The sequence below is a fragment of the Mustela putorius genome, unplaced genomic scaffold (assembly GCF_011764305.1).
Source record: "Mustela putorius furo isolate JIRA1106 unplaced genomic scaffold, ASM1176430v1.1 tig00000174_pilon_pilon_pilon, whole genome shotgun sequence".
Lineage (NCBI taxonomy): Eukaryota > Metazoa > Chordata > Mammalia > Carnivora > Mustelidae > Mustela > Mustela putorius.
In genome coordinates this window covers 24,271,416-24,298,035 of record NW_025421304.1, presented here as the reverse complement: position 1 = coordinate 24,298,035, position 26,620 = coordinate 24,271,416, and the positions used below count along the sequence as shown (strand labels likewise).

The following is a 26,620-nucleotide window of genomic DNA, read 5'->3' as shown; positions in this document are numbered from 1 at the left end:
ATGCAGTAGATGTAAGCATGAGGAGCTGAGGTAGGCTGGCAGAACACATGGAATGTGCCGGAAACAGTGCTTGGAGCAGAAGCATTAAATGCCTTTTCTCTTCCTCTGGCCCTGCACCCCGTTCTGCAGTCCACACTGTGTGCCCTCAAGCCCTTGTGACCATCAGGGAAGAGAGGCTCTGCTGGGAGCAACAGAATTCCATCCTCACTCCTTTCCCTGGTTCCTTCGGAACCACCCAGGTGTATGGGTGGTTTCTGTTAAATGACTACCAGACCCGTTAGAGGTGGGAAGATGCAATTTTCATGTCACCAGGGAACGACATTCTGTACAATATTTATAGCCATAAATTAATTAAAATGTAGTATTAGGAGCTATTTTATTACATGCAAAGCAACAATAAAATGATGTATTTATTGCTCTGCTACAGATGGAAGACTGCTCTCTGTCCTTTTATGAAAAGCAATTCATCATTAATTATCCTTTATTATACTCTTTGGGAGGATTTTTATTTAATTATTTGATATACTGAACATTTCAATTGCATGGGTCTTAGAATGTTTTCGCAGTAATGTTATTATTTTAACTACTAAGCATAGCACAATGTACTTGGAATTTAGAAAGTTCCCTTTGAAGCTACGGAAGGTTTTTGTTTGTTTGTTTGTTTGTTTGTTTTTAAAGAAGACAAGTGGGAAGGAAGAAAAGGAGGAACAGAAAAAGATTATTTTACATCTCAACCCCGGAAAAGCAAGCATGTTACATAGTTGCTGGGCTTTTCTTTGTTTTTAATTTTAAGATGAAACTTTGTAAATTAGAATATAATTCAAAACGCTGAGAGAGTGTTGCTAATGAATTTATTTCATTTTTAAGGGACATCGGTCATCCAGGTGACCGCTTCAGATGCTGATGATCCTACCTATGGAAACAGCGCCAAGTTAGTATACAGCATCCTGGAAGGACAACCCTACTTTTCAGTAGAAGCACAGACAGGTAGCGTGCAATGTCGTTGTGATCCGTGACACACTGTGGGTGACCAGTCCGGCCCTACTTCCGAAACCAGCAGAATCTCAGTCTCCTCACCTATGAGAAAGGCCACCTCACAGGGTTGTTGAGAGGTGTAGACGCTATGTGTGCACGTGCCTGGGTGTGGTTAGTTTCCAATGAACCTTATTTATTATTGTTTTGGCCTCTGTGTCACCATGCCACAATAATAAATATAATCTTAAAATACAACTTTTATATTAAAATCGTATCTTAAAAGTCAATTAAATTTAAGGGCTTCTCTTAAAATACTTGAATTTTATCATAATTATCAACAAAGGATCCCAGGGAGGACACCATAGAACTTGAGGGCTGATCTGAAAACTGGTAGTTCTCAAAGCTTGTTTCGAAGCCCGCCACGCAGGACGGTGGGAATGGGTGTTAATAATGTTCCAGTGTGTTTGGGACATAGCACATTCCCTCCACTGTGCTTACGGATTCCCAAGAGGTCTTTCCAGGAAGAAGGCTCTGCATGGCTCTTACAGGAAACAAATGGCAAACCAAAAGAGTGAAAAAATACAATCACCCAAACCAAGTGGTTTCACTTCATTTATTCTGAACTTTATTCCAGGATCCTTTTATTAGAATAAACTCTGCAATCCTGTGAAAATTCTAGTCTACAATAATCCCCTAAACTGCTTTCTTCTGCTTTTTCTATAATATACCCTGTATATTTGAAAGATATTTATTTACAAATAATCCACATTTGTTGGTATACTTAAATTTATATGAAATATATATTAATATGTATACACAGAGCCTGTCAATCAGATATTTTGTCCATTTATTATATATGATTTCCAGTGACCTATATAATTATTTATCTGTAGCCACGTTGCTTCAGAGCATGGCTTATGCAGCTTCTTGCTATGATTCCATCCAAGGCATTTGCTCTTTATCCTTTCCAGATTAACCAAGGATAAATGTAGGATTTCATCCAGATTTTTGAAATGTTGAACACTAGTGGAGGAATTCCCAGTTGCAACTTTCATTTTTCCCAAGGACTCATAGTTAGAAATCATCAATTTGAACCTACCAAAGTATCTAACAGATCAGGAAAACGAGACTCAGTGTGTTCAAGGGTGTTGCTGAAAAATATAGACATCAGGGCTGAGAGACGGACAAGGGTGCTCTCTTTCTATTTCCACTGTAAATGTTACCGCATCTACAGAGAGGAAAAGCTTGCACCTGTTCCCGAGAGATTCAAGTGAGCATGGTTTTCATACAGATGGTGTGCTGATATCCAGAGATCATGTAGAATTCATTCGCTTAGCACCGTTGTCAGTGATGGGTGTCAGTACTCTAAATATTTGTATAAGCATTGTGTGTATTTTTAACTCATTTCGCTCTCTCTTCTAAAATTTAATAATTACATCTTAACATATTGCATGGAATACATGCTACCTACTTTTAACCTAAAGCCTAAGAATTGTATACTGGGAACAGACGTTCAGAAGATTCTGCTAGCATTTCAAAAATGTGGGTCTAGTCATGGGTCTATTCATGGATATCCATGCAACGGGCCCTCAAATATTTCAACCTTTAGGATTTTGAAGTGTTGTGCCTTTTTTTGTTTTAGTGTTGTTCTCAATGAACATATGTGATGTTTCCTGCTCGCCTGTCCAGGTATCATCAGAACGGCCCTTCCCAACATGGACAGGGAAGCCAAGGAGGAGTACCACGTGGTGATCCAGGCCAAGGACATGGGTGGACACATGGGTGGACTCTCAGGGACAACCAAAGTGACGATCACACTGACTGATGTCAATGACAACCCACCAAAGTTTCCACAGAGTAAGTAGGTGGGCTTGGCTTGCATGTTTTAATGGGGCCACAGACAGCCCTTCTCTGACCCCTTCCGGCTTTACTCAGCTTTCAAGAAGAGATCTGTAAGAATGGAGTCTCTTTATCATTCATGCAAAAAATGGAAACAAAAGCACTACAATAGCAACATAAAAAAGTGAAGGTGCAATAGACGTAGTCAGAGGAAAAGGAGACCTAAAAAGTTCTATGACCCTGGAAACAGAAAATCTATTTTGCTGGCTTTTTCACTAGATACTGGCTATGCAATCTAGTAATTCATTAACCTCTCTCTGTCTCAGTGTTCTCATATCTAATCTGGAGGTAATGAGAAAACTGAATGAGTTATCTTGCTTTAAAACAGACTGCCCCAAACTTTGGGGTTTAAAACAATAATAATAATTTTTTGTCATGAGTCTGCAATTTGGGCAAAACTTGGAGGAGACCCCTTGTCTTTGTTTCCATGGCATCAGGTGAGGATGGCTTGCTGAGGCTAGAGGACCCATTTCCAAGGACGCTCACTTATGTGGCTGATGAGATGGTGTTGATTTCTCTCCATGGGTAGCTCACCAAGGATTGGCTCCGATAGGTTCTGAAAGCGAGAGCCCCAAGGATATCAAGCAGAACCTGTATTGCCTCTTGGGACCTAACTTTAGAAATCACATGCCACCATCTCCACTGTAATCATAAGACTGCCCAAATTTAAGGAGAGTTCTTGTAGACCCCATTGTTCAATGGAAAGACAGTCAAAGTCATGTTGAAGGAAAAGCACTTGGGATGGGAGATATGGCTTTGACCATTTTTAGAGAATACAGTCTTCCACAGGTCTTAATTAATAGAATGTTGTTAGAACTAAGTAGGCTAGTTAAAACCTTATGGTATCTGGCATAAGTTGTTATAATTAAGTTGTTATTATTATCTGGGGGATTGTGATCGTTCTACAAAATTGATGATTGCTAAGGGAAATAAAAGAAGAAACGATTTTGTAAGATTATTAATTATCATAATTACAACAACTACCATCATTTAATGAAGACTTACTACTGTGGAGTATCTCTATAAGAGCCTACATTTTACAGATAAAACTGAATTCTGTGACCAGTATAATAAGTTGCCCAAAGAATGTAGCAAAGCCATCCCCAAAACAAAAAATATCCAGTTAAAAATAGTCAGAAAACAGGAACAGAAGACATACAGATTGCCAATAGACATGTGAAAAGATGCTGAACATCACCCACCATCTAAGAAACACAAATCAAAACCACAATGAAGTATCACCTTACATCTGTCAGAACACCTAAAATCAAAAACACAAAAAACAGCAGGTACTGGTGAGGGTGTGGACAAAGGGGAACCCTCTTGCACTATTGGTGGGAATGCAAACTAGTAAAACCACTGTGGAAAGCAGTATGGAGGTTCCTCAAAAAACTAAAAATAGAACTATGCTATGATCCAGTAACCGCACTCAGGGCATATACCCTTCAAAATATAAAATCACTAACTCAAAGGGATACAAACACCCCTATGTTTATAGTACCACATTGGTCACTACAGTAGCCGAATTATGGAAGCAGCATGAGTGTCCATCAATAGATGAATGGATTAGAAAAATGTGGCACTCCTATATACAATGGAATATAATTTAACCACAAAAAGGATGACTCTTGCCATTTGCACCAATATGAAAGGATCTACAGAGTGTAATGCTAAGTGAAATAAGTCAGAGAAATGCAAATACTGTATCATCTCACTCGTGGAATTTACTAAATAAAACAAACTAGTAAAAGAAAATAAAGAGAGAAACCAAGAAACATATTCTTAAGTCTAGAGAACAAATTGATGGTTACCAGAGGGGAGGTGGGGGGAGGGCATGGCTAAAATAGGTGATGGAGATTATTCTGCACTTATTCTGATGAGCACTGAGTGATGTTTGGAATTGTTGAAACACTATATTGTACACTTAAAACTAATACAACACTGCATGTTGACTATACTGGAATCAAAATTAAAGATGTAATCAAATTTTAAAAAATTAAAAATTAAAAAAACAAACAAACAAGAAAGTAGCAAAGCCAGAGCTTGAACATAAATCTGTTTATGTATATATAGATAGAGACAAAAGTACAGTGTGTTGTAATGTTGCTGATGCTGCTAGTACTTGGGGGAATCATCACTAGATTAGGAGAGTATCTGGTAGAGCTTGGGAGTTTATTGTCAGAGAGATGGCACTTTTTACAAACTGGGGAACAAGGCAGGGAAACAACTATGGCCCCAGGAAGGCACCACGGTCATTCAGAGGAATCCAAAGACGAGGGTCTGTGCAAGGGAGATACTGAGATAGAATTACAAGGCCATAAACAGTTCTCATAGGGTCCCAGACGAGATGAAGAAAGACTGCTTTACCTGGTCAGGCACAAGGTTCAGCACCCCAATAAGCTTAAATCTCCTATGGCATTCTAACAGACTACATGCTCCATATCTACACTACAAAATTGTTTGGCAGGTGGAAGGAAAAAGCAAACATGACTATTAGCAGGCAGCCGTGAATGCCCTTGCTCACATGTGACGATATAGGAAAGTTCCATCACTTTGGTACAGATACTAATTTCATTGGCATGAATTCAAATCAGTTTTGCAGAAAATCGGATCAGAACAGGTTTCCGTAAACCTTCCTGTGAATTGGTAGTTACCTTCTAAGACTTATCAACGAAGACTACACTTTCCACTTGTCTTTGACTATCAGATTATGATGTAATTAAGGAGCATATGGGTCAACCTGAAAGCATTCAAAACCACATTATATAGATAAATATAGACAAGAGTACTGGAACAGATAAAATCCATGAAAGGAAACCTAAAACGTATTTAAGTAATTTGTCCAAAACCACTCAACTTGGAAGTGGTAGGTTTGGAAAGGTTTGCAACCCTTGTTTCTCTGTCTTGTTTCACACACAATATTTTTAAAATATGAAAATGCAGATAAGATCATCTCAAATCCGGCTTCTCTACTGAAAACCTTCCAGTGGCTTCCACCACATTTAAACAAAACCTGAAATCTTTCCCATCTCCTGCAAAGACCTTTTTACATAGATGAGCCCTAGCCTACCTCTGTGCCCTCACCTTTTACAGAAAGCTCCAGCAGCACTCCATCTTGCTTCTGTATGTCTTCAGCATGTGCCCACTTCAGGGTTTTTGCCATTTGTTTTTTTTTTTGCTTTGTCTATAATTTTTATCCCCAGAGATTCGCATGATTGATTGCTAACTCTCTTCAAGGGAGTTCAGATGCCTTCTTCTGAGAGATGTCTTCTCTGACCGACTAATTCTAAATCAATCTCAATTCTCCTTCTTTCTTCTTCTCACACAGACACTGAGTGTCTGTGTACACACTCAAACATACACATCACACATTCATATGCACACTCACACTCATACATGTATATGTATACCAGATGCTCACACACAGCCAGACATGCATTCACACATGCACCAGCCCCCTCACAAACCATCACACACACACACTGTCTCATTACCCTCTACCGCTTACACTACTTTATTTTTCTCCCTGGCAATGATATAGATAGATAGATATACATTTGCTTCTTTTCCTCTTCAGTGTGCCTCAGTAAGGGAAGAAACTTGATGATTTCATTCACCACTGAGTCTCCAGGGGCTAGAGCTGCACCTGGCACGCATCAGGTTCCCAATAAATATTAAATAAATATATATGGACAGCCCACACTGTGGGAAACTTTCCCGATAAGGCAGTGTTTATTGATCAAACGGTGAGGAAGGTGATGTAAGAGGAAAGTCAACTAGAGAGTTAGAAGAGTCATAGCCTTGAAGGATAAAATTTGCTTTTGATTTTTTAAAAAATATGGAGCTATAAGTTTGTTTTTGTTTTTGTTTTTTTAAGAGAAGGATGTGTTTCTGGGTACTTGGAAGTGCCTTGAAATTAACTTGTAGACCATCCTGAAGACATGAAAAGAAGTCTTTGCTCTTTGAACATATAAAGACATACGCGGTCCTCCATCACTTCCTGATGGGAAATGTAGCTGAGTATTGTTTTCCTTTCTCACATGTGGCAGGTGACCCCACCACATCACCCTGGACCCCGACACTGTTTCATCCTCCTTTGTAGAACACATTTCTTTGACAAGCCGTCCGTGTGGGATCTTCCTTCCCATCCATTCACTTCTTTCATGTTTTCAATCAATAGAGAGTTCAATTTCAAACCCTTTGAGAAATTTATTGGGATTCAATGAAATCTAAAGTCGTACCAGCTGCCAAATAAAAGAGAAAATAAAAATAGATGTCTTCTTCTTCTAGGCGTATACCAGATGTCTGTGTCAGAAGCGGCTGTCCCCGGGGAGGAAGTAGGACGAGTAAAGGCAAAAGACCCAGACATTGGAGAAAATGGCTTAGTCACATACAATATTGTTGATGGAGACGGTATGGACTTGTTTGAGATCACGACGGACTATGAGACACAGGAGGGTGTGGTCAAACTGAAAAAGGTGAGTTAGAGTGAGGCCGCAGGTATGTGAGCAGGCCAGCCAACCCTGCCAAGGCAACACTGCAGGGAACGCAGAGAAACGAGAGTATGGACAACAGGGGGCTGACGCGATACTGCAATTCAACTCCCAGTTCTGGGCCATAACAGAACTATATCCCCTTCTGTTACTGCAGAGGGAGCTAACAAAGGGGCTGTGGCTGTTGCCAACTGCCTGGGAGTTTTTCTGTGAGTTGGCACCATTTTCACACAGAAGGGTAGATAGCTAGATAAATCTAGATTTTGGACAAACATCCCTGGGCACATAAGGGGTTCCTCCTTTGACTCTGCCAAGCTAACTCTGTTCATACTGGCGGCTCAGAGGCATTTCCCATCTGAAGCATCCAGGGGCCACGGCCTTGCTGGGCCCTCTGAGAAACTGGAGCCAATCCTCTGCTTGATTTTCTCTCAAAACTGAGCCTGAGAAACAGCAGCGATAGACCTTCCCCCACAGTCAGCTGAATGGTCCCTAAAAATGTGTCTTGGAATTGACTCACAGCAAAGAGGAGTTTATTGTTTGTCCTCATTTTATTTTAAAAATCTAAAATGTACTCAGCACTCAATATAGGCTAAATGAAGTCTGTGCATCTTACAAACATTTCTTCTTCAAGAAAAATCATATAAAGTAGATAGTATTGTCCCCATGGGCAATAGTACCTCAATTTAATTATGTGGAGCCTGGGACTCAGACGGATTAAATAATTTGATCTTATCATAGTCACACAGAGCAGGTCATGGACATGAAATTCAGACCTAGGGCATTCCGGAACAACGTCCTACTCGAGACATTTTGGAAACAGCTGGGCCAGAAAAGGATTATAAAGAAGCCAGATAAGATTCAGTTTCAAGTGAAGAAATAGTTACGATATTTTCTAAAATGGTTTTTCCCCCCTGATTTACCACTTGAGAAATCAACACCTCTCTATCATCAAAGTGTATGGAGCATTAAATCTGAATTAGATGATGGGATTACCTTGGTTTTAATCAAGCATTCATTTTCAACTTGGTTTTGTAGCATGAATATTAAGCTCCTTGGTGTGATGGGAAAGATTGGACTGTAACACTGATAAAAAATTAATTTAGAGAATCAATAAAGAGGCCAGTAGCTGGAGAGCAGGCAGGAGTAGGGTCGGGGAAATTCCTGGAGGAATCTTTTAGTTAGGGAATCGGAGAGAGATGTGCTCTCGGAAGCTGACTTTTCGCAATACTTGCAAACACTTTTGGGTTTGGGGAATATTCTATGGGTCACGAAACAAAGAGAAGGCAGAAGGTGACTCTTTCGTAAAAGAATATGGAAGTTGAGGTAAACTTTGGATACTTGGAAAAGTCAACATTAGTGACAAGGAACTAGTGGCCGTGGCAGCCTAATCATCGACCACAGAGGGCTGGGGCAATCCCTCCCTCTGGTTTTCCTCTAGAAAAGTAGCTGAGTGACTTGTGTGTTAGCACAGAGCTGTCAACTTCCCTTGTTAATTAATATTACTATCCCTTCTGCTTGACACTGATATATGAGCACTGACATCAGCAATTCCTGCTTCCCACCCTTTGCTGTTCAAGTAATTGGGTGGTTGGTTATGCTAAGGTTGTCACCTGTTTTCAATGTATTCATGGTATAAACACGTACTGTGTCTCTAAGATCCTGAAACATTTAAATCACCCCATGGAACTCACACATCACAAATGAGCTCTCTGCATATGATTAATTTGCACATTTCCCCCCAATTCAGGGTGTTTAATTCCAGGTGAAGGAATAATTTTCTATAAAGCACTGAAGTCTAGGTTTAGGGCACATGTTATGTTATTTATTGGTAAAAGAATATTTCTGTTATTTCATTGGTAAAAGAATATTTGCTGGAACTTGTAGCACAAAGTTCCAATGTCCACCAGGAAAGAAAAGAATTTTGAGGGGTCAATGTAACTGTATAAAATGATGGAGCCTATGGAAGTCATTATATATGATTTAATAATATAAGAGAGTACAAAAAGAGATCATGGATGTATTTTTCTCTTAAAATATTCTTTAATATGGTATTTTTACTCATTTCTTAATTCATTCACTCATTTTTCTACCAAGAGTTATTGAGATCTTATTCTTTTAAGCAGGCCCCTTGTGAGAGGCTGGACAACTAAAGGTGAAGAGATGGAGTCCTGGCTATAGGGAGTTCACAATTTAACAGGACAGTTAAGTGAAAAGATAGTTGAAATAGAGTAGGTTTTCTCAGCCTGGCTGGGTGTATTAACATTTCAGGACCAACGCTTCTTTGTTGTCCAGGGCTGTTCTGGACATTGTAGGAGAGTAAGCAGCATCCCAGGCCTCTCCTTGCTAGATGTAAGCACACAGACTAGTGCACCCCACCTGTTGTGATGATTTAAAAATAGCTCTAGACATTGCCTCATATCCCTGGCATGAGGTAGAGCAAAATCGCTCCCCAGTTGAAAACCAACCATAATAAAGTGTCATAAAATCTATGAATATGGGTCATGAATGACTTTTTATACAAGTAAGAATTTACTCCTAGAGAAGTAGGAGTTTACCAGATAGATAAGGAGAGGAAGCCACACCACCCCCCACGCCCTCCCGCCCAATAAAAAAAGAGAATTCCTGAGGGTTTAGTACTGTTAAAAAACAGGACGCATTTAAGAAACTTGAATAAGTTCAGTCTTGAGAGTTTGGGCTGGATACTGTGGGACGGATTGAAACACTGTTGTTGGGATCCAAGAGAGAAATTACAAAGAAATGAAGAAGGCAGAACAGGTTAGGGTGAAGAATTTAAGAGATATTTAGGAGGTAGAGTCATTCATGTATCAAATAGCTTAGGAAGCAATACATATTTCTTGAGTATTGACTGTGTCAGACACAGTAAGTGTCAGGGGTGTAATGGTGCATAAGAGAAAACCTGCCCTCAGGATATCCAGACCGTGTCTATGTGGTTAGCTGAAGAACCAGTGCGAAATAAAAATGAAACATGTTGGTGGCTTGGTGGACTTGGGGAGGAAAATCCAATGTGTTCATTGCAACGCCCTTGATCAAGCAGGTTGCTATTTATGGAACAGAGATCCTGGTGTGGTTTCTGAGCTGTTTCCTTACTATCAAATAAACTCCTTGTAAAGCAGTATGAGAGCAGCATTAGAAGACATTTTAAATATCCCCTATTTTAATAAAACTATTTTTATGTCTGAGTATTTTTTTTTTGTATTCTTTACCCACATGTATATACACACTGGCATATAACATTTGACACAGTTGCAATCATAGAGTGATCTGATTTGTTAACTTAATGTCACATCATAAACATTTTACATGCTGTTATATAATATACATAATCATTTTTAACGACTACATAACATCCCATCCTATTGATAGACCATTATTTCCTTAATAAAATCTCACAGTTGGATTTGGTGTTTTGTGTGTATGTTTCCCCTGATTAGATATAACACTTTATTATATCTGACAGACACCATGCATTCTTGAATATTGTTTGTGTTGCTTTTCTGTTGAATTGATCCCTGAAGGAGAATTCTCAGAGGTAGGATTAGTAAACTAGGGGTTACTAAGATTTTTATGGTTTATGTAGTGTGTTGCCTCATTCAGCTTTATTTCAACTACTTATAACATGGATATAAATGTTCAGAGGGGAAACTACCTTAAATCGTTTTTTGGAAAGAGTCAAGGTATACATCGTAGGTCAATGCGGAAAGGTGGTTCATCCAACAGCCCAGTCCCTCATTCACTCAAAACAATCAGTGTAGATGCTCACTTGGTACAGCCAATCCTGGGGAACGGGGAAGCAAAGATCAACCAGACTCAGCAGAGTCCTTTGGGATGCTCCCTCCCTTACCCTGCCACCTCACCACCTTCCTAGTAGGGGTGAGAATAAGGGACTGCAAAAGGGCAGCTCAGGGAAATTGACTCCACAAGGCAGTGAGGATTGGGCTGACCACTCGAAGACTTAGTCAAATCCCACCAAACTAGGAAAGGGCATTGCAAACAAACGTTTGCAAGGATCTGAGGAGTTTTGCTTGGAATCTGAAAAGTATCATTTGGACTGCAGCGTGACTGCCGTAGCCTCAACATCAACCGTGCTGTCCATTGGAAACTGTCTATGGCTCTGGGCTCTGGCCCCTAGCCATACGCCTAAATCCAGTTCAAAAAGTTCTGCTCTGAGAGCATCACCGGGCTACCTGAGATTAGAAAGTCTCTCCTTACCTGCTCACAGAACTGTCATATACCAGTTGTTTATGTTGCCTAATAATTGGAGATGTTTGAGATATTGCAGCAGTCTCGTACCCGCAGCCCATAAATAACATTCCTTTCTGCTGCTCAGTAACCCAGAGAAGGAGAAAGGAGTTGCTGAGTCCCAAAAGGGTGGATTGGCCGTGTCCGATTTTCCTTCAAGAAGAAGAGTGTTCCCTGAGTCTGGGGTGTTGGGGCGGGAAGATGACAGAAAATGTTTGATTGCATTCATTTCTAGGTTACCTTCCATTTATGGTAAGCACTTTACAGAATGGACTACATCATTTACTTTTGTAGTGTTTTAATATGTTTAATATTAATATTTAATATGTTTAATATGTTTAATATGTTTTAATATGTTTCTCCTTCCTGAAATTGGAATCATCCTTAGTTTTGAGCTTTGTAGAATTAGGTCAGGACTAAACCCCATGATTAGAAGCCCATTCACAGGAAGTGTGTGCCAGGCAGTTGACAACAGCATGGCAGGCAGATGCTAACCTTAAAAGACCCAACTCTTTCCAAACATTTGGTAGTTCAGCATCCTCCTAAGTGCTAATTAGAAAGTTCTGTTTCCTAGGCATCCAAGCTTGTTTCCCTGCCAGAGTTGTACTTTTCACCTTTGGCTGATTGACTCACTATGCCTCCTCTCATCCAGAAACACAGAGTGTTTACCATCAATTTCTCAATAACAACAGTCATTCAAATATGACTTCTCAATTTTTCTTGAATCTGTGTGAAATCTATACTGTTGATTTTTTTTTTCTTGAAGTGGGTTTCTTTTAAACGTATATGCATTCTTTTAACAGGAAAACATTATTCTCACTGTCTTAGGTCACTTGCCATAAATGGAAGGTAACCTAGAAATGAATGCAATCAAACAAAATGATGTCATTACATTCTATCTAGACAGTTGTATCACAGTCTCTCAAAAGGGGATTAGGAAGCATAACATATATGTTAAAAAGTAGCACTATACTGAGGTATACTGATGTATCCTTGAGCTGTTTGGAATGGACAAATTAGAAAAGGAATACTAGTGTTGATATGTGATTTAATAAGTTAGTTAATGTCATTCAACAAATCCATCCACCAAAGTTACCCATAAACTACCTGAAGTCCTCTTAAGGGCCCCTGTTAGTCAGGGTCCCAGACTTTGAAAAATGCTACATGGTTGGAAAATTAAAAATTAGTCTCTCAGTACGATTAAGCCAGCTGTGTGTGTGTGTGTGTGTGTGTGTCTGTGTGTGTAAGAGAACAGTCACCTAACAAGACATACTTGTGCTGAAATTCAGTGGGTTATTTTTATTACCAAGATTCCTAGCACTTTACAGAATGGACTACATCATTTACTTTTGTAGTGTTTTAATTCCTCTCCTTAGATGATTTTAGTGAGTGATTTGGACAGCCTTCGTGTTGTTGTTTTAGAACGAAGTTCATTTTCGATGATGTGGTCTTTCTGTGTCTGTTGTGCTCCTGGAATTACCCATAGAGCGCAGTCCAGTTTTCAGCAATTGATTTGTCTGATTTTCTGACCAAATGGCTCAGGTAATTGGATATTGAATAGACACTGATTTTCTCCCTTTGAGGAGCTATTCACTCTGCCCTGTAAAACAATCCGGTCTCTCTCCTCTGTGATTTTTCTTTTTCAAGGAACCGGTTGTCAGTCTTCTCTTCTTCTTTCTTGCCAGCCTGTAGATTTTGAAACCAAAAGAGCGTACAGCTTGAAGGTAGAGGCAGCCAATGTGCACATCGACCCAAAGTTCATCAGCAACGGGCCTTTCAAGGACACGGTGACGGTGAAGATTGCAGTGGAAGATGCTGACGAGCCCCCCATGTTCTTGGCCCCAAGTTACATCCATGAAGTCCAAGAAAATGCAGCCGCTGGCACGGTGGTTGGGAGAGTGCATGCCAAAGACCCCGATGCTGCCAACAGCCCGATAAGGTACGGATATTTATTTAAAAGCCTGGATGAAGAATTTTCAAGGCAAGAGGTTTTAGGAAAGCCCTGAGGGAAACACATCCTTCAGTTTCAAAAAGGGTCCAAGATGATCTGGTTCAAGGCAGTGTAAACAAGATTAAGATGTAGAAGACGGGACTTTGACTCCATCTCTGCCACTGACTTTTGGTTGGGCTTGTTCAAACTACCTCATTTCTCTCTCAGCAGGTTTGCCAATGTGTACTAGGTGAGGCGGCTCTCAGTGGGGCCTATCTCAGGGAGCTGTGTTGTAGTAGGAATAAGGATTATGAAGTAATTATTGTAATTATAATTTATTGAACATTCTTCTATGCTCCAGTTACTCTATTATGTGTGTTAGTAGTGGGATCTAATGTATCCTGTCAACTTTATTTCATAGGAATTATTGTTGCTATATTGTTTTTTTCTTCTTTTTTTTTCATTGCACAAGTCTTTATTGAGCACCTGCTATGTGCCCAGCCCTGCGGGAGGTGCATGGGGGTACAAAACTAGAGGCAGAAATAGCAGGGACCTTGCCAGGTGATGTGGGGGCCGAGGTGTTGGGGCATGGGACGCTGCTGCCAGGCCTGGGACGCTGCTGCCAGGCCTGGGATGGGTGCACACAAAGGCTGTGGGTGTCCCGCTGGAGCAGGGAGCGTGCGAGCGCCACGAGGCCGCGGCCCACTCACCCTACACGAAGGCGAGCTCCGGGAGCCCTGCTATATTGTTGCTATATTGTTGCTATGGGGGATATGGGGTCTCCATGGTGCAAAGTGACTTGGCCAGTGACACAGCCCGTGAATAGGGAGCTAGGAGAGCAAGCTCTGTCTATCTAAAGGCTACTGAGACCTTTGAAGAGATAACAACAGGCCACACAAATTTAGGCTGCATTTATCATTAAGAATCTATCTTTGTAACTTAAAAAAGCTACTTAGAAAAGTGATTCAGAACCCTGCCTCCTCCCACCCCCTCCCCCGCCGCCCTGCCCCCAGCCCAGTGTGTGTTAATGACTGAGGAGGCTAATGAGGAAGAGGACAGAGATGAGAAGGTAGGAAGATAGCCAGAGAAGGCGGGTCACACATCAGAGACGCCGAGGGGACAGGAGTGCACAGCTGCCTGGAACCTGTCCCTGGCTTGGATTCCGGCAGGTTTTTATGTGTGAATAGCCCTTTCACTGTTTTCTTTTTCTTTCTTTCTTTCTCACTTTTTTTTTTTTAATTTTAAGATTTAGTTATTTATGAGGGAGAGAGAGAGAGAGAGAGAGAGCGCCAGAGAGACGGGAGGAAGGGCCAACAGAGATGGACAAGCAGACTCTGCACTGAGTGGGGAGCCCGATGCAGGGCTTGATCCTACAGCCCCGAGACTGTGACCTGAGCCAAAATCAAGAGTCAGATGCTTAACCAACTGAGCCACCCAGGCGCCCCACCCTCATTCTTATCTCCCTGGACTTCTTCCTCTGCCTCCTCCTGGTCTGCCTGCCTCCAGTTTCTCACCCACCTGTCTGTTGTCCTACGGCCAGACAGCATTTTCATGCACACGCCCGAACATCATAGCTTTGGACTTCAGTTATCAGTGATCAAAGTGTTCCCCCTGGCAGCTCCCTCCAGAATTACCCCAACCCCTCTTATTTAGTGTCAGGCTCTTCTTGGAGCCTCTCCACCCGGATTCCTGCTGGGGCCTGCTCATCTCTGCCCTTTTCGGTCTACTTTGGCATCAGACTCTGAGTGGCAGCTAAACTGGACCACTTCCTATTCTTTGAAGCACAACCTACTCTCTCCTGATTCCTGACTTTCGCATGTTCTTCCTCACCCAGGGAGCTCTGCTCCCGTTTCCTTCAGACCTGCCACATGGTACCCATGTCTCCCGTCTCCACTTGGGTGTCACCCTTCCAGGGCACCCTACTGATGGCTCAGATGCAGGTTCCACCTCACAGAGCTCAGCACATAAAATCATAGTGACTCTTTAGGTCATGCATTGTCCTTAGCACACTCAAAGAGCATCAGGGACTGTCTGGTTCCAGGGTTGATAAGCTAGAGCCCACAGGAAAAATCCAGCTGCCATCTGCATTTTGAGGAATCTCTATTCAGTTTTTCATAATGGCTCTATCTTGAAGAGGTATCTGCACTCCCATGTTCATTGCTGCATTATTGCCAATATCCAAGACATGGAAACAGCTTCAGTATCCATCAATGGATGAATGGATAAAGAAAATGTGATGTATATGGGTGTGTGTACATGTATATATAAATTATAAATATATATGTGCTTAATATAAATTTATATATACACATATATGTATCTGCATACATATTTAAGTGTATATATATATGTGTGTATATACATGTATAGATGGATTATAAATTAGGCTTAAAAAGACAAGGGGATCCTATCATTTGTGATAATTTAGATGAATTTGGCAGATATTCTGCTAAAAAAAAAAAATAAGTCAGACCCTGAAAGACATACACAGCATGATACTACTTATATGTGGAATCTAAAAAAATGTGAAACTTTGAGAAACAGAGGACAGAATGGTGCTTTCCAGGGTGGCTGCCCCTAAGGGGTATGGAGATGAGTAGATACGGATCATGGGGTACAAATTCCAGTTATAAAATGAGTAAGTTCCAGACATCTAATATATAGCCTGTTAATCATATTTAAAAATGTATGCTTGCAGTTTGCAAACAGAGTCCATCTTAAGTGTTCTCAACACACACACAGAAAATGGTAACATGAGAAGTGATAAATATATTAATTAGCTTGCCCATGGTAATCATTACACAAAGTATACTTCTATCAAAACACAATATAGCATACATTATATATAGACCTTTTATTATTTGTCAAACATACCTCAGTAAAGCTGGAGGAAAAAAAGTAAACAAATCTGTCATTAAAAAAAAAAAAATTGTTGTGAACAATGGAGTTTTTCTGTTGACACTGAAGAAACTGAAGAAACTGCAGAACGGCCTGGAGGAGGACCGGAAGGGAAATGTTGTTAATTGCCTTTAAATTCTTGAATGTTCTCTTTTGGGAGAAAGGAGGAGAATTGCCCTTAATGGGTATCTTCTCAGCCCAAGACAATGGGTCGCATTAAGTTATTGAAATCAATCCTCAGACATCCTTTGATACTATGACTGCTTTGGATGCACTAGATGGAAATACTGAGTCTCAAAGGGGTGAAATGCATCTGTCAAAGTCGCACAGCCCGTTGAGTATTGAAGACTGGACTTCAGTCCAGATCCGCCTTCAGTCCAGTTTGAGCCTCTTACTCTAGCCCAACAGTCACCAATGAAAAATCTCCCAAGAAGGTTTGAGTACAGTGCTATCGCTATGCAGGAGGAAACATTGTATAATGACTGAGGGTCGGTGTAACAACACCTTTAAACTACTCAAAACTGTCCAGGCTATAGATTTTAAATTAGTTAACTTAGAATATCTAGGTACATTAGCAATGCTTTGGGAGAGTGATGACGTAAAAACACTTGAAACAACTGCTCATTTCCTCTGTGCCTCATGCCTCCGGAATCCACATCTGCGATTGGTTATTTGGGTCATGTTTTCAGTGGTAGCTGTTCTGTGCATGTAGGCAATTTCCGTGTCTATAATTATCCAAAGATGCTCAGTACCGCCCTTGAGCCCCCCTTTAACCACTCAGTCCTTGTTCCCCAAACAAATGATAGAACATTCAAATCTTTTATGAGGTTTGCCTCCTGTCCTGCTGTCCCCTCTACCTAAATTTCCCGTTTATCTTTACTGGGACAAGAACCTGTGTCCTTGGACATGTGGTTAGGACACGGTAGTGTCAACCAGACTCTTAGCTACATAGAAATTTTGCAGATCTTTCTTCTCAGACTCCAAAGCATGAGATACACTTTTGCTCACTGTTGGCTTTGGGAGATATCCTCTCTTCTTAGCTACCTTGGCAGTAATCTGTTCATGCCTGAGACAGCAGCACCCTGGGGTTTTCACCAGTCTTTGATCCTTGACCAGGCAGTGGGGGCTCCCTGAGATGCATCCTTTTGACTTGGACCTTTCTCTCTGTCTGTCCCCTCCTGTACAGCATCCCTACCCATGCATGACTGAATTGAATTAACACTCCAGATTCTCCGCCTCAGGGCTGATCTTTCTACGTATTTCTACTCTGTATCTAGTCTGCTGTCTGCTGTGAATTTTCACACGCTTGCTTTTCTCCTTCACTGGCTCACTCATTTTTTAAAAAATTATTTTTGAGCTCATATTTATTGTGACACCCTTAAAAATATTAAAAAAAAAAAAAAAGTAAACCTGACTCCACATTGATTCTGTGAAACCTGAGGTAGAGCTGACTTGTTAGTCTCTTAGCGTGGAAGCATATCCCTAGTGGAATTCTGTCCTCTCCTTGCTAAGCTGCCTTTGTGTTTGTGTTTCTCAATGTCGTCTTCTCTGACACTCAGGTAGGGAACTCTCTAGGATTCTCCCAGCCTCCTGCCGGTGCTCTGTTCATCACACAGTCATCTGTCCCCGCTCTCACTCCTACACCACCAGCTCCTGGACCTCACCTCACTGAGAGCCTCACCACGTCTCTGCCTGTCCTCTACTCTCTCTCTTGCCCACTCCTTATGAATCATCCCCATGGCAGATTCCATTTATTTGTTCCTCTGATCAAAAGCCTTCTGTGAGTTTTCACTGGCTGTAGGTAGGATGAAGGTCATACTCTGTAGATTGACATTTGAGAACTTCCATGATCTGTCCACAGCAAGGGACAGCAGCACCAAGAAAAAGAAGAGCAGCCATGATTCGTTGTGCTATCTACAGTCTGCGAGGTGCTAGGTTATGTATCTTATCCTGTATCATCATTTCATGTAATTCTCTAATTCTTACAGATAAGCTTAAACTCTAGGTCCTGTTAATGTTCCTGTTAAAGAGATAAGTCAGTTGAGTTTCAAAGAACTTAAGTGGCTTTTCCACTTAGATCATCACCCAGCTTAGATGTACTGGAGCATGAACTTTTATCTAGGACTTTACAAAACCAAAACTCATGCCCTTTGCTTCCAGGAAACAGCACTTTGCATTGTTAATTATCCTTCTCCCTGTGAGTGTGTCTTGTCATGCCAACTAGATAGTAAACTCCCTGGTAGCAGGTGGAAAAGAAATTCTGTTATTTTTGCCTCCTTTTCACAGAGGGGTATCTGCTGAAAGCTATGTTACTGAGCCTCTCTGACATTTATGAGGGGTAAATGATTTATCTTCAGTTTCCTGACTGGGGCGGGAGATTCCTCATTCCATTCCCGTAGGGAGCTTCAGTGTCTAATGACATCATAGATGAGCTCCTGTCTTTGATACTGTGAAGTGCAGCTCCATGTGGGAGACTTCTGTGGAAACACCATGATCTAGAATCGGAAGATCCTGATTCTAGCACTGGCTCCCCCAGAAACTATAGATAATTGGCCATTTACAAATCCCATCATTTGTAAATTGAAGGGATTAAAATGTCTGACGTCCATGGTCTTTGCCACACCTATAATATATCTTGGCTTTTATGACCCTTGATGAAGGCCTTCAGACATATGTATTCTGTAAACTTTAGGAAAGCACAGCGAAGCCCTCCAAGAGCAGGAAAACACCCAGTAAACTTAGGAAGCCCAGTATAACTCCCAGAGTTAACTTAACCACCTTTGCTCTTCATTTTGGAGACAGTTATGGCAGAGTGAAAAGGAAAGGGACTTTGGAATTCAACAGACTTATTAAAGCCAGGACTCCAGTTCTTAAAATTCCAGGTGTCCTGGGCAAGATATGTTAACTTACCACACCTCAATGTAGACCATTCTTCTTGTTCCATTCCCTCCTCCCTTTGCCATAAATATAGTCCAGTAATATTCTGGAAAATATTTTGTCTTTTATTAGAAAAATGCAAATTTTCTAGAGGACAGGAGTAGCTAAAACTTTCCAGCTATGCTATTAGGCACAGCCCATTACGAAAGTGTGGGGAGAACGTTCTACAAATGATTGACCAAGCCCACTTTTCATGTTCACCATGGAACTCAGAACGATGCTCCCTGGGAACCCCTAAAACCAAATAAATTAAACTAAATAAATTCATTCATCAAAACAGAGTTAGCATTTTTCTTTAAATAAAGAGAAAACTGATTTTTTAGGATCATAAATGATCCTTGATGATAAATTTAGATAAACTTAAAACTGTTTAATATTTAATATTGTAAAAATCTAATAAAGGTCTGATACATTTGTGACTTTCACCGTAGTTTGGGAGCAAGGCAGTCCCACTTCCCAAATGCAGTTTCATAAATATTCAGATGGTGGGTGATTGTAGTAAATATGAAGAAATATGCAACATGTCATTACACTTCTCAATCAAATATATGCTAAACAGCTCTTTCATTCATTGTACTGAATAAAGAATTCCAATGTGGCAAAATGATTTCTATAAAAGATTCATGTATGAAGTTAAAAAAGTAAATTTGATTAAAAAGGAAACCTAGCTCAAGCATTTCATTGAAAAAGTTGTTTTAAATATAGCATGGAGAAAATATTCAAATATTAAGCTGCTCAGAATGTCTCTGTCTAATTGCCTCATTTACATTCTGCTTAGGTATTCCATCGATCGTCATACTGACCTCGACAGGTTTTTCACTATCAATCCAGAGGACGGTTTTATTAAAACCACAAAACCTTTGGACAGAGAGGAAACCGCCTGGCTCAACATATCCGTTTTTGCAGCAGAAATCCGTAAGTATTCTCCAACGGGTTTTGATTCTACTTTACCAAATTTTATTCCATCAGACTCTCTATATATTCTGGAAAATGACAGACAGCTGAGATCGAATATATTTTTCAGTCTTAAGCATATTTTTTCAAACTTTAAAATGTATTCTTGGTTATCTATCAAAGACGGCATATAAACACGTTGAGATATTTTCTTTTCTTCTTCTTCTTCTTCTTCTTCTCCTCCACCACTACTTCTTCTTCTTCTTCTTCTTCTTTGGTAGAACTGGGTATAGTCTTGGCATGTGAGTTGATAGCCCTCAGTAGCCTGGAGCTCATAGCCATCACCAAAGGATTCCCCACTTTATGCTGTCACTCAGGATTGTTTAAACCCAGAGCAGTAGAACACTTAGACAAGATTTGCAGATGCTTATTTACCTATAGACCAGCCGTTCTCAAGCTGGCTCACACACTGGAATGTCATGGAAGGCTTGTATTTACGTCTGAATTCTCTTCTTTCAGACAACAGGCATCAGGAAGCCAAAGTCCCCGTGGCCATTAGGGTCCTTGACGTAAATGATAATGCTCCCAAGTTTGCCGCCCCTTATGAAGGCTTCATCTGTGAGAGCGATCAGACCAAGCCACTTTCTAATCAGGTAATAATGCTTTCTTTCCTCTCCCTTGGCTATAAACGAGGTACTTGGAAATGGGTTATTCTTGAGAGCTTCTCCTGGAGATGCCTCCCACTGCCCCAGAGGGCTTCAGAGCCCTACTTCAGCTCTGTAGCTATGTTCTCTTGTTAAACCCAGGTTTCTCGCCAGCCAGGAATTTTTGAATAAATGATGTGGCAATGTCAGCATGATTTATTTATGGGCCACCTTTCTCTTTCAGCCAATTGTTACAATTAGTGCAGATGACAAGGATGACACAGCCAACGGACCAAGATTTATCTTCAGTCTACCCCCTGAAATCATTCACAATCCAAATTTCACTGTCAGAGACAACAGAGGTTCGTACCAAGGTTCCTATGCATTTGGAGAAGTAGAAACAGAGAATGAATGGCTTTTATATTGCAGAGCACAAGTGTTCCCCCTAATCTTAATAATGCCTCTCTGTTGAAGAACAAACAAGAAGTAATAATGCCACCTTTATTTTTGAGACGTGTGGGCTCATTTGGTGCATATGAATAAGTGAGTAATTTTATTTTACTCTTTCTATTGGCTTTTGATATTCATGAAGCAGTGGGAAAACCAACTGGGGAAGCTTACAGGGTCAATATGCAAACAACTTCATTTATCTTTTTTTTAAGAGGTTGATAAACCATTGGGGGAAGCATGGCTCTATGAATATTGATATCAAGTAAAGCATTAAAAGAGATTAGTTCAGCTTTGTAAGGCGATGTAATCTTTGAGCTGGCCGTCCTTTCCAAGCATGGTTTTAATGCAGTGTGGTTGGGTACAGAGCTTGAAACCTAAAGGTGGTTGCAGAATTAGATCACCTGAAGGTCATGAACAGAGCATCATTTGGCAACTGTAAACATGGCAAAGTTTAATATCATTCCTGCTTCTCATTTCATCGGCGAGGTTCTAGACTCACAAATTATTTGAAGTAGTTGTTCTTGTGGTATAGGACCAAACTGATTGAGTCCCTTGACAAAGTTGGTAGTGAGCCAGGATAAAAAAATAGGTTTCTCGACTTGGAGCCAGGCTATTTTGGTCTGCAGCTGTTCCTCTAAGCCAGTGACAATGCAGGTCTATGGAAATGGGAAGACAGATGTCATCATTTGACATAGGAGTAAAAGGTGGTCCTCCTGAGTAGGCTTTCATTAGCCACACACTCGCTGTGCACTAGGTTATGGATTGATTGCTTTCCCAGTGACTGAGAGCGGGCTTAGAGGAGCTTAAGTTAACCTCCTAAGTATCATCACTTTTCCCATCACTGTTATCACTATCATAAATCCCAGCAGCTGTGCTCCAGACACCATACCCAGACACTTCCGACACTCTCTCATCGCATTCTCTCAACACACCGTAGGTTAGGGTTTATTATCCTTCCCACGAGAAGATGAGGAAAAGGAAACCCAGAACCATCAAGTAACGTGCACAGTCAATCAGCCACCCACTTGTTAGACCTAGAGGTTACAGCCCAAACCATTGGCTCTCCTGAGTGGATTATTAAAGTAAAGGATTTCCCCATGCTGCTTGGAGTTGAGGAGGAGGATCTAACATATGTTATTATTACTTCTGGACCTCATTTGAGCATTTACTTATGGCTTTTTAAAATCAAGCACATATCAAGGGCCACCTGGGTGGCTCAGTCAGTTAAGCATCTACGTTCAGCTCTGGTCGTGATCCCAGGGTCCTGCGATGGAGCCCTGCATCAGGCTCCCTGCTCAGTGGGGAGTCTGCTTCTCCCTCTTTCTCTCTGTCTCCCTCTTCCGTTCCAATGCTTGTGCTCTCCCTTTCCCAAATAAAGAAAATCTTAAAATAAATAAATAAATAAATAAATGAAGCACACAGCCAACAAGACTGTGGGATAAACTGTCCTAGGTGCCATGACAGACTTTTCTCTCCTGATGCCTTGCTCTTTGCCGCGGTCCTGCTCTTGAGAGCCTGGGTGGGAAGGTAATTATACAAGAGACCTGTGTTTTCACGGAACCCTATAAAACAACTGTCCTTCACTTTGTAAATGATTCCTACCATTTTGAAATAGAAAAGTAAAAAGTAAAGTGCTTGGAGTGCTTTAATTTTCTATTTTGTCTAGGGCTTTTCTTTTACTTGTTGGCTTCGGTTGATGGGCACCTGTGAGTGCCTTAAGCACCTTTAAGAGATAACTCTACCCAGCACTGAGATAGATGAATAGTTCTCAACTACAAGCTCACGTTCCTCTCGGGCTACAAGTGTATGATATAGGAATTTCCTTTCATAAAGCTACGTTTCTCCAAAATAGGGAGACCCTGACATGTAGTGGCTATGTAATAAGCGTTTCTGGAGCTGAACTGAAGAAGGTACCATACATGATGTTTTCATAATATTTTCTACGATATGCGTACACTTCAATGTGTGGGAATCCCTGCCTTCATTCTCTGAGTTTTCTTAGTCCCCAAACTCTTTTGGGATCCCATGCTAGGTTGATAGATTACTACACTGACATAAGCCTAGGCTTTGTCAGTTTGATGATGAAGAAGACACTTCTTATACAGTAGCTCAGCATACATTTAGTTTTATCAACAACGGGGTGATGGACTCATTTGTCTGGAAAACACTGCTGTTCTCACGTGCGTCTTATGCCACCCCCTCTTTTATGGTCTGTCGGCTCGGATATTTGCGGTCAGCAGGTCAGAAACACCGGACGCAGCAGGTGTTTCTGGGTTTCTCTCACTGTGCCAGCTTGGCCTCCATCACATGCCGTGTCTTCTTTGTTTTCATGTGTGCCATAATATTTAGCTGCTGCTAACCCTCTGAGAACATTATACGAAGACATATTGTTCTCTAGGGAGTTATAAGTATGTTACTTTGTCACACTTCGGGAATGCCATTGGTATTTTCAAAGAGATTCTATTACCATGGATGAGCCAGTCCAGTACCCACTCCGTCTCCCCTGCCTTTCCTTGTAAGAGTCTAATCCTGTGCAGTGCCACCACTTTTGCAGGGAATTGCTACTTTTTAAGAAAAATGACTTTATTAACTATGGCAAACAGTTAATGAAAACTCCCATGTTTAGAGCTATTACAAAACCTTAAAGCAAATACAGTCCTATAATTATCATTTAATAGAGTCTCTTTCTGCTAGCTCCTAGAAGTAATTACATATTGAAGTAATCCAAAAGGAGTAATCACATTCCACATCCTATTAATAGCCTACTGAGTTACCAAATTTCTCGGCTGAGACTGTTTTCCATAGAAAACATGAGATAATGGTTTATATCATGCTGAGTAAAAGCATCAGGTTTCTTTCTCCTTGAGTGTTTACTTCCATTATGCCATGTAAATAATCAGGATTGTGTTTGCCTAAACTCGGCATAAGCATTACAGATCTTTAGAAATATGAGGAGGGAAGCCATCTTAATACACCCGAGCTTTCTATTTCATTTTCCTTTACTCTATTCTGGAGCCCAGTTTAGCAGATGACTCAGGAGGCAGCCGGTGAGTAGAACACTAGATGACTCTTCAACATTTAAGTCCATCTTGGGCTGTTAATATCAAGAATGGTGCTGTTTGGGCACTATTTGGGCACCAGAGCTGACCTGCCCCAGTTTTGAGGTGCATTTACTTTGAAAATAGCCTTATGGCATCACTCAAAACACAAGAAATGTACAATGGTTAAGAAAAGGGCAAAGAAAAAAAAATACTAAGAATAACTCTCCCCATCTATCTGGCTCTTCATTAGTTTATAAAAGCTTTGTCATGACCATTGTTTTACTTCATTCCTCAAATAGCCTCACAAGGCTCAGCGTGAGTATTTTTATCCCCATTTTCTGGATAAAGAAGGAGTATGAGACATTAGGACCTTCAGAGACTTGCCCAAGGTCACACTGCCCATCAGTGAAATAACAAACAAACTTGGTTTCTTGGAAGGTGCCATCGGCTGTATACACTATACAATGAATATAAAGTTCATGTCTTTTCTAATTAATGCTTAAAAAAAAAACTTTGTTTACCCTGTAGTCAAATAATAACTATCTTCAGAAGAGGAAAAACCTGAAATTCAATGTACCAATCTAAGGTTCTAAGAGAAAGTGAACAGGGGACATATTGTACTTCGGGTTGAATTTTAATCACAGCCATAATAATTGTAGTAACATATATTTGCAAAGAATTTTATGATTTTTCTTCTACTACATACTTAATGCATATTCTTTGTGGAAAAGTTAGAAAATACAAAGAAGCAGCAATGTTAATACCAATTATAAAATAACTTCATAATATGCTATTCAGAAATATTCACTGCTAGTTTTTATTTCTGTCCAGGTTTTTTCTTGACATATATGTATATATGATCTCTAAAAAAGGCCATCATAAAATTCATGTCCACTTTTTTCCCACCTAATACATGATACACATTTACAAGCATCAATATGCTTATGTCAACATCTTCTAAATATCTCCCTAACTTCCACTGTAAAGGTGTCTGATCTCAACTGAGCATTGTGAAAGTATATTGTCTTCACACACCTTTGCCAAATATCTAATTAGTATTTTAGGATAAATTTCTAGAGTGGAATTATTGGATCAAAAGCCTTTGATACTTAATTGACAAACTGCCCATCAGAAATACGTATACTACCAGAAACATTTATAATACCATGAGTAAAATAGGTGGGGGTCTCATTTCCTCAAGTTCAAGCCAACTCTAGATATTACAACTCTTTTTGACAACTTGTTAAGTTGAAATATAGTCACATTTTAAAATGTCAATGTCTTTCATTATTAACCAACCTGGGATTTTTTTAAAAAATAAGTATGGATCATTTATTTTCTATTCTTTTTCTTTTGTAAATTGGCTATTCATGTTCTTTGCCCATTTTTTGAATTTTGAATTATTGCCCAAATTTTGAATTTTGAATTTTTGAATTGTATATTCACCAATTTGCAATTGATTTTTAAAGTCTCTTCATCTTCTAATGTTATTAAGCTTGGACCTGTCATACCTACCACATAGACTGTCTCAGTATTTCCATGCCCTTTCAGTTCTGGTTGGCTGTGTTTCATAATTATAGACGATGCACTTTTGGTACTAGGTTTTCTCTGTTTAATACTATCTTTAGCAAGGGTTTCCTCATCCAAAATAGATGTCAGTATTCACCTATATTTTCTTTCTTACATATCTCCCATTTCAACCATTCGTCCATGTGAAATAAATACATAGCCCCCATTTGTGGACCATTACCTAAATATCATTTAAGAAATAATTGGTCATTCCCACCTGCTTCATAACACTATCTTTATTATCATCTACCTTACACAGTACACTTGGCCCTTGAACAACACGGGTTTGAATGCATGGGTCCACTTATACTTGGATTTTTTTTTAAGATAAATATAGTATACTACTATAAATGTATTTTCTCTTCCTTATGATTTTCTTAATATTTTCTTTTCTCCACCTTACTTTATTGTAGAAAAACAGTATATAATACATGTTATATACAATATATGTGTTGATTGACTGTTAATGTTATCAGTGAGGCTTCTGATCAACAATACGCTATTAGTAGTTAAGTTCTGGGAAGGTGAAAAGTTATGAGCAGATTTTCGACTGCATGGTGGGGGTTGGTACCCTATCACCCATGTTGTTCAAGGGTCAATCATAATAGATTTTTTGGAATTTTAATTCTT

At 40.2% G+C, this 26,620-nt stretch overlaps 1 protein-coding gene across 1 annotated transcript in view; it reads left to right on the top strand.

Annotated features, from left to right (window-relative positions):
* Window positions 1–26,620, top strand: part of CDH11 (cadherin 11) — a 147,976-nt gene that overhangs the window by 108,701 nt on the left and 12,655 nt on the right. Inside the window, exons 5-11 of the mRNA XM_004744300.3 lie at window positions 868–987; window positions 2,665–2,832; window positions 7,165–7,352; window positions 13,313–13,566; window positions 20,171–20,307; window positions 20,806–20,939; window positions 21,175–21,292. Of these exons, the coding sequence (XP_004744357.1) occupies window positions 868–987; window positions 2,665–2,832; window positions 7,165–7,352; window positions 13,313–13,566; window positions 20,171–20,307; window positions 20,806–20,939; window positions 21,175–21,292 (1,119 nt within the window). The remainder of the gene's footprint in view (window positions 1–867; window positions 988–2,664; window positions 2,833–7,164; window positions 7,353–13,312; window positions 13,567–20,170; window positions 20,308–20,805; window positions 20,940–21,174; window positions 21,293–26,620) is intronic.